We start from the raw sequence: 15,044 nt of genomic DNA, 5'->3' as shown, positions 1-15,044 counted from the left end.
TTACATAAAAAGCCTAAATAAAGTTTGCCTATTAAATGTTTTCTGAAACCATCTCTAATTATGGAATTTTATATAGTCCCTTGTTCTAAGTCTTCGAAATCTTTCTTAAACCTAGAATACTAACCTATTCTTTTATTCCTTTACAACTAAAGTTCGCCTGTGAGGCTACTTTGAAAAAAGTACAAATTTTGACTTTTTAAAACCTTAAATTTATTTAAAAAATGTGCTTAAACATATTTCATATGTTTTTAAAGTAAAAAAATAAAATAATTTAATAATTTGTTTAATATTAATAAAAATAATTCGTATTGGGAAATAACTCATATTTTATAATCTTTTTGAAAGAGATCATTTTAAAAACCTAAAAAAAAAATATTTTTAAGCGATCGAACTCAAACAATCCATAAATTATCTTAAAGTTATTCGTATTTACTTTCTCACTTAAAAGGAATTAATTGTTTATCTTTTCTATTTTGACTTGTACTTACAAATGAAATCGACTTTTTTGTATCACATTGGGCCTTATGAATAAAAATTTACCAATTGCTTTTTCCTTAAAATTTCAGACCTTTTACGTAAATTTATTTAAATAAATCAAGCAAACGGTTTGTGATGTGCTGAGTCAAACTTTTAAGTATTGATCGATACTCGGTACCGATTTAAAAAGTATCCAATTCTCTCGAAACATTTAGGTTTCGAATAAAAGCGCACATAGGCCAAAAATATGGAAAAAACGTTTCAGGGGAAACTCGCCTATCAAAACCCGAATGTAGGAGCCAATAGAGCTTTTAATACTGATTCAAATGAAAGATGTATATATGCCGGTTCGAAGCCATAATCCAGAGAAACTCTTACTTGTTTGAAGCATTTTTGTTCTAGCTGACGACGATATCATTTTTGCAGGCCTGGGGGCAGATTCTGTAACCAGTTAGCGACAATTTTCGAATCAGTTTCGGTTTTGGTGACGTATGATATGAGCCATACAAATTTTTGAATTTATTTACAAGCAAATTTTTTTTTTCCGGCTTTTGTAAATTAAATAAGTTCTCTGTAAGATGGTTTGTTTAAAAAAATATGTACGTGCACATATACGGGTATGGAAATATCCCTTTTCCCTAGCAGTAAACGTTTTAGTGTGGGCAACAATGATATTTTTTAAATAAGGCAGATCGGAATATGAGCTCTCTGGGAAGAAAATTGGCCTTATCCTGAGTTTCGCCTGAAAAAAAAAATTCACCCGAAAGATTGTCATCCGCCCATAGTAAAACCATGGAAACCAAAAGTGAAAAGTGAACCGGTTCGGGGAAATGAAACTGAATGATGCAGTTAAGCTATGTGTCAGAGCTTCGCCTGGATAAATGTGTAAGTATGTATGTATTGTATTTTATTACAAGTGCATAGCCAGTACAATAAAACGTAATAAATTTAAATACCAAATAATAAAGCTACGTTTGACGAAGTTAAAAATAGCATTTTCGTTTCTACACCTAAGCTATGTACCTCTACATAGAAAACTGGTATAGAACAATCTAAAAATAATTTATAACCGTATAAACAACTTCCAATATTACATTACATTAAATTGTTTAATATGCCTACGAATGAAAAAAAAACCATATATTTTCACTCCCCTACATAGCCCCTTCTGGTGTAATCACTTGCTACTAACGCATTGCAAGTAATTATACATATGTATGTATATTAAAATCTCGTGCTTCTGAGTAAAATCACGAAATTTTTCCATTTTATTTATTTGCTTTTTGCTGCAATGGAAAATTTTTGCAAACTGATTGCATTATTTACTCACAGCTTAGTTCTGTGACAACCTCAGATATTAAAACTCAACACAAATCACAGATAGAGCAAGAGAAGAGCAGAAAAACAATGACTATGGCAAAAGGGAGAGTAAGTAAATAAAAAGTGAGTGAACTGGAAATGCAAGCAATGCAATTATTTTCAGCTTAATTTGAAGTTGGAATAAATGTATCTGTCTAGTATACTTAAAAGCATCTGTAAATATGCTGAAAGGTATGTATGTATTCAGTGGCGGACCCAGGTAGGGGAAATTGGGGAAATAAAATGTAAAAACGTGAAACATCACAAATTGTCGAAAAATTCTTATGTTCATATACTCGTGTGTAAAAAATAGAAAATTCTTAGAATTCTAAAAGATATTAACATTTTTGAAAAAATTCCAAAATTGTTCCACTTTTCTGAACTTTTCCAAAATTTTGTATTGATATAACAAAGTTTGAGAATTTTAAATTTTTTGAAAATTTTGAAAACATCAACGTCCAAAAATTTTTTGAATCTTCAAGAATTACGAAAATTTTTTAAATTTTCAAAAACTACGAAATATGAAAATGTTTTCAACATTCGAAAACTTTCAATTTCGTTTGATCAATTATGTATATTCGACACTTTTACTTAGAAAAAATTTGTTAGAATTCCTACAATTCTCAAAATTTTTGAAAAATAAAAAATTTCTAGAAATCTAGTATTCATCATTATATTGAATTAATTGAATTATTGGGATTTACTAAAATTTCTCAAATTCACAAAGTTTTGAAAGTTTAGAAAATTTTGGAATTCCACTCAAGTTATTAAAAAGGGGAAACTTCAAGACTCTACTCTAAAAATTTTAAATTGCGGTGATTTTTAAATTTATATACACGATATATGTTGAAAAATTTTTCCCTCCCAAGAAATGCTGCTGGGTCCGCCCCTGTATATTGAATTTGTATGTATGAGGTATGACAAATTTCATTTGCTTATAGCAATTTACGGTGACATCTATGTACACTCGGCAATACCATTTTGTTCTATGTCATTTTTAAGCAAAAAACACCACCGACTTTAATAAAAATTGAGGAATGCAGTTAATTTTTTCATGCTCCAATGATCGGAACTAAACTACATAAGTTAGTATGCGACAACCTTTCCGTTAAAAAAAAAAAAAAAAAAAATTAATAATATTCCAATGAATTGATAACCACCTCGTTTTTGAAGTCGCTTAAAAATAGTTCTACTGGAATAATCAAAAAACTGTCTTTTAAAAGTTTAATACTTTTGGAGATCTATAATTTATTGACGTTAGGGTGGTATGTTAGGGTAATAAGAACAGAGGCCTGATGGGTAAGTACTTGAAAAGAGTACTTCATTGCAATGAACTTTGGAACAACAAAACATCGATATACCTATCACACTTTAAGATCCGAATATAAAAACCGAAGATGTAACGGAAAAAATAAAAAATAAAAAAATTCGGTATTGCCTTCGAATCGAAATACATACTTCTTCAGTAAGAGTTTAACTGAGCCTTGGCTACAGTTACTATGCATGCGTATTCTGACATACTTTTGTTCTGACGATTTCTTCGGAACAAAAAAATTTAAACAAGCACGTTTTTTTTTTTGTTGCGACGAAATCGTCAGAAGAAAAGTTCGTCAGAATACGCATGCATTGTAACCGTAGCCTTAATCGACTGACTTTACGGTGGCATGGACAAGAAATAGAATGGTGAATGAATTTTGGAAAGAAAATTGTCTCTTCAAGACAAGAAAGCTGTAAGGCCATGCCAGATACAATTTTGTGGCATTGCGTGACATTTATAACTTTGCCAAATTGCTTTGTGAAAATTGCTGTGGATTTTATATATTTATGGATTTATTCATAAAAAATAAAATAGGTTTAAAAAGCTTTATAAAGCGATATTTTCATAGAAATTTTCTATTTATAAAGCGCTAAAGTGTTCTTTATTTTTTATGAATTTTGGTGTTAGTTTTAAAAATATCAGCGGTGTAATCAAATTTTATGTTTCTGCATGAAAACTCGAATTAGGACGCAACAAAAGAAAAAATTAAACCAGCTGATGGTCAACGCGCACAAAAAGATGGGAGTTGGCCATCTTTACGCTTGGCGCTGCTGCTCTGATGTAGAATTTGATGAACATAAAGTCAGACTCTATACTCGACATTTTAACAAATTTTAGCAGTTTTTTGTTTACATACATATGTATAAAGAAAATTCTGAAAAAATTCTGTAAGAAATTCTTCACATGGCAGCATTATTTTCATTGCTTTACCGATTTTCTTCCATAATTTCGTAAAAGAATCGAAGTGTGCACAGTTTAAATCATTTTAGAAAATTCGGCAAAAAAAACGGATGAGGATCTTTACGAATTCCTTAAAATTTCTCTACAATTCAGAATACTCTGAACAAATGGTTTGCAGGGTACCCTGCAAACCAAAGTTCCCGAAATCTTAAGGAAATCGTTAGGAGTATCTGATTTCTGTAACGATTTTTTTACGAATTTTCAAAGAAAATTATATGAAGGGGTTGACACGAACTCGTAAAGAAATTTCTGTACGAAAAATAAAGAAAATTCTAGAAAAATTCTGAAAGATATTCTTCACATAGCAGCATTATTTTCGTTGCTTCACAGATTTTCTTCCGAAATTTCGTAAAAGAATGGAAGTGTGCGTAATTTATTTCATTTTAGAAAATTCGGCAAAAAATCGAATTAAATCTTAACGAATTCTTTAAAATTTCTTTACAATGCAGAATACTCTGGAAAAATGGTTTGCAGGGTATGTACAAACATGCATATGTATGTATAATTATAGCAAGTATTTTCTTAAAGTGAAAAATATTTTCAAGTCACATAAAATAAAATAACGAGAAAAGCAAAATTCCAAGCAAATCAGGCGTGAAGTGTAAGCGATTATGATCGGATGCAGTTCCTACATAAGTCATACCGTGTGCCGAACACAACCTTGAGTGAATAATGGTGGGCTGACTTTGGAAAATGGTCCCATCGATTAGGGAGTAAAACAAGTATTACTTAGCTTAAAGTTAGAACTCTCTAATTTTCAAACATACCACTCTTATAGTTGAGACCTCTATAGCTTTTATGAAATAAATGTGTACACAAAATTATATCTCGACACCCGAACAAATGCACGAAATTTGTATGCATTTGTTCAGCCGTTTATTCACATAATGCATGATTTAATGCAAATAAAGACGGTTTATGCAGATAAGTGAGCCCGTTAATCAACCGCATAAAATGATATGTATGATTTTTGACAATTTTTTGTTGTTTGTATATACATATCGCACGTATAATAATATAACGATGTACATATTTCAAAATTTAAAATTTTGTGGGAAAACGCAATCAAAGTTTTATCAGTTCATACAGGTGGTATACAAAAAGATAGGTGGAACGACACATATCTTCGCCACATTTGGGAAGTTTTTATATCCGTTAGACTGAACATATTATACTTATTGCATAATGAAATCTCCAAAATCGCAAATTTCGAGTTACATCTCTATATTATTAAATTTGGGATATGTATATCGCTCATTTTCCAAAAGACTTTCATAACTCAGGAAACGTAACGAAAAAACTTTTTCAAAAGTTCAAAACAATTAATTACTTAAGAAGTAAAATAAAATATTACAACAATGTGGGTTTCAAACGAAAGGGTTCCAAATTATTTCGAAAATATTTTTTCAGTGGGGTTTTCTGTTCAGAAAGTAAAAATCTATTTATATAACAAATTAAACGAAATATGTGGTATCAAACGAAATAGGTTTAGCCTTATTTCAAAACTATTTTTAAAGGAGGCTGCCAGCTGTTAAGAAATTCATTAGTTAACATGTTAAATAAAAAATTTTGATATGGGTGTCAAACGAAAAAAGTTTATTTCGAAAACGTAGAGGGTTGCCACTTGTTAAAAAAAAAAAATTATTGTGAGTATATGTTTTTTGCATTAGTCCATAATTGTTGGCATTGTTTTTTACACACACATGCCCACTTTCATTATTTATTCTTAACATCTTTTGTTTATTCCTTGTATTTATGTATTGTTGGCCTTAATAAACATAGTCGCCCCTGATGATACTGAAAATTTCAGCGAAACGTTGGTCAACGAACGTGAAATAAGAGTTTTATTTGCACCATCAAAATAATGATCGGACTAGCCTACAAGTGTATCAAATATTTTCTAAGAACTGATCGCAACAAAACCAAAAAACAAATAAAATCAATTTAGTTAACAAGTTAAATAAAACATTTTAATATGGGTATCATCGAGAGGGATTTAAGAAAGATTTATTCGAAAATATTTTCGAAGTGGGTTGCCACCTGTTTAGAAATTCATAGTCAGTTCAGTTAAGAAGTTAAATGAAATATTCTGATTTGGGTGTCAAACTAGAGAGGTATGGGAAAGTTGTATTTCGAAAATATTTTTGAAGAGGGTTGCCACCTGTAAAAAAGCCGTCTTTGTTTCGAAATTATTTTCGAAGTGGGTTGTCACCTGTTTAGAAATTCAAAATTGGTTTAGTTAAGAAGTCAAATTAAATATTTTTATATGGGTGTCAAACTAGATAGGTATGAGAAAAATTCATTTCGAAAATATGTATGTATTTTTAAATAAAATATGTCAATAAGGGTATCAAACGAGAAAGGATTTAAAAGCTGTCTCTATTTCAAAAATATTTCGTACGATCATTGCCACCAGTTTATGAGTTTTAAATCAATTTGATCGACAAGTTAAATGAAATCCAATTAATATAATAATAATATTTTGAAGAGTGTTGCCACGATTTTAAGAGTAAAATCCCATTTTTTAGAAGTAAAATCTTGTCAAAAGTTTCTTATGAAAGCCTTTTTCCAAAAATACATATTTTTAAAAAAGGTTATAGATGTCAAACATAGTTTAAAATTTGATGAAATAGTAAATATGGACGATAAACGAAAGATGTTTGAAAAGCTTTATTGGGACAGTTTTTAAGAGGGTGTCACCTGTTTCAAAAATCAGACTTAATTTAAATTAATTACTTTTTGTTTGTAATTGAAAGTTACTTTTTAATTAAATGAACATTTGCAAATTGAAATATTTTTTGTCATTACAGCACAGATTTTCCACTTTTCTCAAATTTCAATCTACATATTTACAACGCATCAACGAAACTTTTTTTTTTTAATATGGAAGAAAATGCGCGAGAAGGTAATTTTTAGCGATTTGAAACTTGCACTCGAAAATTTTATAAAAGTTATGTATAAAAAGTTTGAAATTTTGTTAAAATTTTTTGGAAAATTTATTAATTTTTGTCAAGTTTTTGTTAAGCTTTATTTGTGTGGTTTTTGTTATAGACTGAAAAATAATTTTAATAAAAATAATATTACTTTGACCATAAGTGTATCTACATACATGCATATGTATGTTTTAATGTACGTTAGCAAATTGATATACAATTTATTTGTGTCACCATTTAATATTGCACACACTGCAATTGTGTCTTAAGAAGTTGAGTAGGTTTCATTTCGTTCTTTTTTATTTTTTCTCCTTTTTTGCTTAAAGACGCAACGTAGTGCAATAATTGTACCCATTTTTTGTATAATTTACCCCGTTCACATGCATCAGTTTTTTTTTTGCTGTTGTTGTTGCTGTTTCTGTCGCTGCTAATAAGCCTACTCTACTTTCCGCTATGTGCCATAATCGCTGCTTATAAAAAAAACAGAAAGAGAATGCACCATAGCGCCACATGAACAAGTAAAAAATAAAATAAATACAAAAAAGTTTGCGAAGGTGTGTAGATACATATGTATCTATGTATGAGTGGGCAGCACCAGCGGAGCTGTTGTGCGACTGAAGAGAACAAATATGAAATAGATTAACTAATAAATTTTTTTTTTTAATATGCAGTGTAGTAATTAAATTGAGTAACAATGTATGAGTTTGCAAAAAAAAAACAAATACCTACATAAGTATTTTTTTCTAAAAACTAACAACAAAAAAATGCTTTGATTGCGTCGGTGCATAGTGCAATTGCATTATTTTGTGTCACACTGCATCTACTAATTTACATAGGAGCAAACAAATGTTCATACATATGTAAGTATGTATGTTTGATGTACGCTAATATGTGTGTTTACTGTTGTATTTGCTTTGACTTGTATGCCACTTGGCATATTGATTTTCTACACACGCCACCATACCGCCGCTCTATACCCTATACCCTTTAACTACATTTACTGTGGCGCTCCTCCATAGCTTGTATGCCCACAATGTACGAGTGCATGCATAGCAGCACGTCACTGCACTACATTCACTATTGTATTCTCTACACTTTTTTTCTAATTATAAATTCTTTCAGCCGGCTTGGCAGCATTTTGTGTGGGGCTCGGCTCTGCTTAAAAATTTCTGTTGCTGTGATTTCATAAAATTTTATTTTTTAATATTAGTTGAGTTTTCATTTTATCAGTTGAATTCTGCAATTTCATTCGTCGCTCTTTAGGCGTTTTATTACTAAAACACCCAACCCCTTATGGTACGAACGCTATATATGTACATACATATGTATAGGTATAAAAGCGGCAGTTAGAAGTAGGGAGATCGCCAGAAAATTGATTTTTCTTGTGCCAACTCGGTGCCACGAAATGTACTGCTGCTTCTGCTGCTCATCTTAACCACCAAGCAGCGAGTGCTTATTTGTTTAATTTTTCAATAATGAAAACTTGCCTTTTATAAATATGTACATATTTTCTATTGCATTGTGTGTTTGTATAAATTTGCAACTCTTACCTCTCAATTATCTTTTATTCATTTATTTAGTTCAATACGCAAACTATTTTTATTTTTATTTTTATGCACTTAATCATCACTATATGTATTTATTTGCATTAATGTACTTCTGTTCTTGCAGTGCATAGATTTCTTTCTCTATTCTACTATGCTCCAATAACTTTTTTCTTGTTCACATTGCAGCTAAATTTGCATCAATTTATTTTTTCCTGCACTCTTTCAATCCAATTTTTTAAAGTTAATATTGCATTTTTTCATGAGAATACTTGCACTAATGCATTTTTATTTTGATGTACTTTTTAAATTTATACACTTTTTGGCTTTAACATTTCACAAGCCGACCTTTCCACTGTGTGAGAAAATGAAAATTTTAAGTGGCTCTGCCTCATTTCTCCTCATTCGCTAATTTTCAAGTAACCGCTTTTGTTCATTTAACTTGCACTCTCACGGAATTTTTCTTCTGGACTGCTGTCAAATAACACGGTCGTTAACGGTGTTGTTTTCTAGGGAGAATCGGAAGAGATATGGATGGAATCGAGCGGTATGTGGGTATATTCGAAACACAGGGTAATCCTTTACTGAAATTCAATGGATATTTCGGGCTATCGGATATGTTGTTAATCGATTTCCGGTTCAGTGTCATTTTTAAATAATTTAAGCCCATTTCCAAAGCAATTGTATATAAAATGCGATGTTTTCTTAGCTTTCTGTTGCATTACCGATGGCATATTACATAGGAAATAGTAGTAGAGCAAACACAACCATGCTATGTATTTTATTGTTGCTTGAGAAACCTAGAATTTCAAAACAGAAAGAACTGTAATTACATTCGGCCAATCAAAAGCAAGAAAAAATGATGCTATTGTATGTGTTTATATGAATGTAGGAAAGTTTGACAGTTCAGTTTTTCACGAAATAGAAAGAAATTAAAACTGAAACCCGGCTTCTACTACTTGTTTAATGTGCCTTGGAATTACCTAAAAATAAGCAATTTTAATACTATCGTAAAAAATGATATATTTCCCCAGCATGAACCAACTAACAAGATTATTCGTTCGTTCATGTTTCCCCAGTCTATTTGCCTCCGTAAATAATTCATTTCCGTTCTTCTGCGTTCAATTTTCACACATGTTCCTCTTTCATTCGTACCGATTCCATCAGCTGATTTCTGGTTTTGTCAAAAGTGACATCTTTCAAAAGAACCGTCTGATTGCTACTGTCATTTTTTATTTCACTTCCATTAATTTACGTTTTTTTTTATTGCTGCACGTTTTGGTGAGGGAAGTGATTAAATAAGCAAAAAATCCACAAAATTAAAAGCGCTTGGCTGTAAATGCTTACGTTGTGGCAGCAGATTATTAGAAAAAAATAATAATTTATAACAAAAACGAACGCAACTATTAATAAAACTAATTGTTTAGAAAGCAAAGCGCAGAATTTGGGGTGTGAAGTGACAACAACAAAATAAATAGATTAATGTTTATTAGACAAGCACTGGTATTATGTTGTAGACAACAACTGCACACACGATCCATATTAAACGCAAACAACACAAGGTATGTAATTAGAATGGCAATTAGGTGACATGCGAATCGTTAATACCGTGGCCATGACCATGCCATGACATTACCTATTATTTTGGAAAATAATTTTTTACTTTTTTTCAATTCATACTCAATTTCACAACATTTGTAGCTTTGGAGAAAAATCCAGTTTATTGTTGGCGCGCGGAAAAAGCAATTTTATATTTCAGCGTAAAATGAGCGCTTCATCCACTGCAGCTGCTGGCGAATCGGGTGGTGTTAATAAATTGCCGTTGAAAAAGCCACAAGAGCTAGAGGCTATATTGCGGTGAGTAAGCAAGTTGTTAATGAATGCCAGATATTTGCACAAAAACAATGTACACATGAAAACTTGTTTTAGTCAAGTTGCATACCAGCCACAAGTAACTAACATTTCTTTTTTACATTCCTTACATAGCTTAAATGACATTGCCAAATCCGAGCAAGACACACGCGACTATCGCGGTCTGCAATTGGAAAATGGTTTGAAAGTATTACTAATCAGTGATCCAAAAACGGATGTTTCCGCAGCAGCATTGGCAGTTCAAGTTGGGTAAGGAATTTGCTATAACTTTACTTTTTTATATTTAGTTTAGAAATCTACAAAAACTATTTATGCAGGCATATGTCCGATCCCGATGAATTACCTGGCTTGGCACATTTTCTCGAACATATGCTCTTCTTGGGCACCGAAAAGTATCCACATGAGAATGGCTATACCACTTATCTATCGCAGAGTGGCGGCGGCAGCAATGCGGCTACATATCCGCTAATGACCAAGTATCATTTTCATGTCGCGCCCGATAAGTTGGATGGCGCATTAGATCGTTTTGCCCAATTCTTTATAGCGCCTTTATTTACGGCCAGCGCCACGGAACGCGAAATAAATGCGGTAAAGTATTTGCTCTCCTAGGAAGAGATGAAATTTAAGCTTAAACGTTTGCTTTTTTCATTTTCAAGGTTAATTCGGAACACGAAAAGAATCTGCCTAGCGATATATGGCGCGTAAAGCAAGTGCATAAGCATTTGGCGAAACCCGATCATCCCTATTGCAAATTTGGAAGTGGTAAGTTAGTGTATTATTGTTTAAAAGTATGCAACTTTCAAGCTTTATTTTAAAAAATTGATATGATACATTTATCAAATTTTACAGGCAATAAGGTTACTCTTCATGACATACCCAAATCGAAGAATATCAATGTGCGCGAAGAGCTATTGAAATTTCACAAAAAATGGTATTCTTCCAATATCATGAGCTTGGCAGTGCTAGGCAAAGGTATGTAAATATATTAAACTATCTCTTAGATTACTATAACCAAGCTTTTGAATTTCTCTACAGAGTCACTAAACGATCTCGAAGACATGGTCATTGAAAAGTTCTCGACTATTGAGAATAAAAATGTAGAAATACCAACTTTTCCGCCCGAACCATTCGCTGAGGATAAATATGCGCAGAAAACTTACATTGTGCCAATAAAAGATTTGCGTTCGTTAACAATCAGTTTCACGACAGCGGACCTAACAGAGTTCTATAAATCAGCGGTTAGTACGAACTACAGACAAGTTTGATTTCAATAAATTTTAAACTTTTGCATAAAATTTTAGCCTGACAGCTATCTTTCGCATTTACTCGGTCATGAAGGTAAAGGCAGCATTCTATCTGAGTTACGCAATCTTGGTTGGTGTAATGAGTAAGTGTAATGCATGAAATGATATTGAAAAATATTTATTCTCATAATTTTTTAAACTCACAGCCTCATGGCCGGCCATCAGAATACACTGAACGGTTTTGGCTTCTTCGAAATCGTGGTCGACTTAACGCAGGAGGGCATGGAGCACGTTGACGATATAGTGAACATTATTTTTCAAGTGCGTAAAGCATTATAGTACTCATGATTTGTTCTTAAATAAATTTAATTTTTTCAGTATCTAACCATGCTGCGCAAAGAGGGGCCGAAGAAGTGGATTTTCGATGAATATGTAAACATAAATGAAATACGCTTCCGCTTCAAGGACAAAGAGCAGCCAGAAAATATGGTCACGCATGCGGTTTCAGCAATGCAGGTGTGTAAATGTTACACATAAAAAATTTACTTTTACTAATAATTACCATAAACAAACGTATTAAAATTAATAACATATAGATTTATCCACTCGAAGAAGTGCTAACCGCACCCTACCTAAGCAATGAATGGCGTCCAGATCTGATTACCAAGCTTCTAGAAGAGCTGGTGCCAGAGAAATGTCGCATTGTACTTATTGGTCAGAGCTATGAGCCGCTATGTATTGAAAGCGAACCATATTACAAAACTAAATATGGTACAAGCAAAATTGAAGCCGACACACTGAGGGTATGTAAACGAAAGATGAAAAAAATAAAATAAATTTGCTAAACTTCTATGTTTCTACTTCAGCGCTGGGAAAGCTGTGGCCTCAACAAAAACGTTGCACTCCCTCTACCAAATGCTTTTATACCGGTTAATTTTGATTTAGCACCAGAGGATGCAGACCTGTCAAAGCATCCTAGCATTATAAAAGATACACCAATTTTACGCGTTTGGCATAAGCAGGATGACCACTTTCAGAAGCCAAAGGCATGCATGACATTTGATATGTCCAATCCAATCGCCTATCTCGATCCCCTCAATTGCAATCTGAATCAGCTAATGGTTTCACTACTCAAAGATCAATTGAATGAGTACTTGTATGATGCAGCGTTGGCGGGGTTGAAACTGCAAGTGAACACAAAATCATCTGGCATTGAGGTGTGTATACAAATACACTTAAGATTTGCAATGACTAATGTTAAGCTACTAATTTCTTATTTTGTATGACAGTTTTCTATACGAGGCTATAACGACAAGCAGTTAGTGCTATTAGAAAAAGTATTGGATCATTTATTCGATTTCAAGATCGAGCGCAAGCGTTTCGAAATTCTACGCGAGGAATTTATGCGTTCGCTAAAGAATTTCAAGGCCGAACAACCTTACCAGCATTCAATTTATTACTTGGCTTTAATACTCACAGAGAATGCGTGGGCCAATAGCGAGTTGCTGGATGCGATGTCGTGTAGGTTATTATGTTGAAGGGTTTATTTGCTATTCTAATTATTTCGTGTATTTTTATTTAACATGCAGTGGTCACCTATGAGCGTGTAGTAGATTTTGCGCGCAACTTTTTCCAACGCTTGCACACTGAGTGTTTCATTTATGGCAATGTAACCAAGGTGCAAGCATTAGATGTTGCTGAGCGTGTTAATAAGCGTTTGGAGGCAACAAATTCAACAGTTTTACCACTTTTGGCACGTCAAATGCTCAAGAAGCGAGAGTACAAATTGTGTAGCGGTAAGTTGCATAGCTAATGGTTTGTTTACACCGTTTTGTATGTTGGAAATTTATTTTATTTTCCTACATAGGCGACAGTTATTTGTTCGAAAACCAGAATAACTATCACAAAAGTTCTTGCTCTCAATTGTATTTTCAATATGGGCCACAAACAGATCGTTCGAATATTATGTTGAATTTGATTGCGCAAGTTTTATCGGAACCCTGCTATGATGTGCTGCGCACAAAGGTGAGTGAATTCAATGTACTGGTAGTCTATATGAGGGGCACCGTATTTGCGCATATGCAAACTGTGCATTTAGACATTATTATGCATTATTTCGGTTTTTGTTATATGCATCAATTCGGTTTTCAACCGAATCCTTAAGAGCGGTCGAAGACCGTTTACGCAAAAGGAAGTTTTGCGCAAAAATACTTCCGCCCCCCTTTTCAGACAACATAGAAAAGATAATTCTACTTCGTAAGCGTTATAATCCTTAAGCGTTCCCACGACAGTCGGGTCTACGTAACCGGAACGACCCAGATTTATATCTGGCCAAGGACTGTCACTCCAGCAACACTCCCCAAAAAGTCTTTGGGAGTTTATATGCTGTTACAACAACAACAACAAAGAAAATCTGCGAAAGAAAATCTGCACAAAAATACTTCCGTCCCTATTTTGCGGTAACACAATTCTACTTAGGGTTATAATCTCTAAGCGCAGCCGAAGGCTGCCTACGCAGAAAGAAATTCGTTTTCATGTATGGATTATTTCGGTTTTTGTCATAGGCATTATTTCGGTTTTGAACCGAAACTGTGCATATATGCATTACTTCCGTTTTCTTATATGCATTACTTCAGTTTTGAGTGGAAACCTGTGCATGTTTGCATTATTTCGGTTTTCAACCGAAACTGTGCAAATATGCATTATTTTGGTTTTTTTTCATATGCATTATTTCGTATGCACAGTTTCCATATGCACAATCTCTATGTAAAATTTAGATTGGGTTTTGAAAATTTTTGAATGGCTTTTAAATTACTGCTCTAATCTTATAAACAAATTTACTGCCAGAGAGTTGGCGGATTAAGTGCCCAATACCTAATTCTCACTCAAAGTATGTATGTTTGAGTGTGAAGCTATGGTTGCTCTCTTTGGAGTCCAATAACCTTCTTTGAACCTTCTAATAATATTATATACCCTGGATTGTTGCAATAACAACAACAAACACGTCAAACAAAACAAACTACATTTTTAATGCTCTTTTATATAGTGACCCGTTACATAAGTATTGGTGTATTGCTTTATTTTTTGCCTTGGTTTTGGCCTCCCTGACCGCCCGAAGGTTGTCCCCTGCCACGTCCCGTACCAGCCATGCCCGAGTTCGATGATGCTTGTCCATTTGAACTGGATTGGTCATTACCGCTAGTTTGAGCATTAGCAAAGGCCTGAAATTAATAAGAAAATAGATTTGGTTTAATAGTAGCAATTAAGATAGTGAAGCGAAGAAACATTTTGGCCTACATGCAGAACATCCAAGGTTAAATATACGGGTTATTTATTA

At 32.9% G+C, this 15,044-nt stretch overlaps 1 protein-coding gene across 1 annotated transcript; it reads left to right on the top strand.

Annotated features, from left to right (window-relative positions):
• Positions 1–9,826: 9,826 nt before the first annotated feature.
• Positions 9,827–13,945, top strand: LOC118752580 (insulin-degrading enzyme-like). Its single transcript, XM_036487476.1, has 16 exons — positions 9,827–10,153; positions 10,293–10,448; positions 10,578–10,712; positions 10,781–11,051; positions 11,120–11,225; positions 11,313–11,435; positions 11,499–11,701; positions 11,765–11,850; positions 11,914–12,028; positions 12,086–12,223; positions 12,304–12,510; positions 12,574–12,924; positions 12,997–13,228; positions 13,297–13,503; positions 13,575–13,732; positions 13,937–13,945. The coding sequence occupies exons 1-16, from the start codon at positions 10,074–10,076 to the stop codon at positions 13,943–13,945; spliced, it is 2,577 nt and encodes an 858-aa protein (XP_036343369.1). The 5' UTR covers positions 9,827–10,073.
• Positions 13,946–15,044: the final 1,099 nt, after the last annotated feature.

This window comes from Rhagoletis pomonella, unplaced genomic scaffold (genome assembly GCF_013731165.1).
Source record: "Rhagoletis pomonella isolate Grant_MI unplaced genomic scaffold, Rhpom_1.0 Rhpom_scaffold_01666, whole genome shotgun sequence".
Lineage (NCBI taxonomy): Eukaryota > Metazoa > Arthropoda > Insecta > Diptera > Tephritidae > Rhagoletis > Rhagoletis pomonella.
Note: the sequence above shows the minus strand (reverse complement) of the source record. Positions and strands in the feature narration are given on the sequence as shown.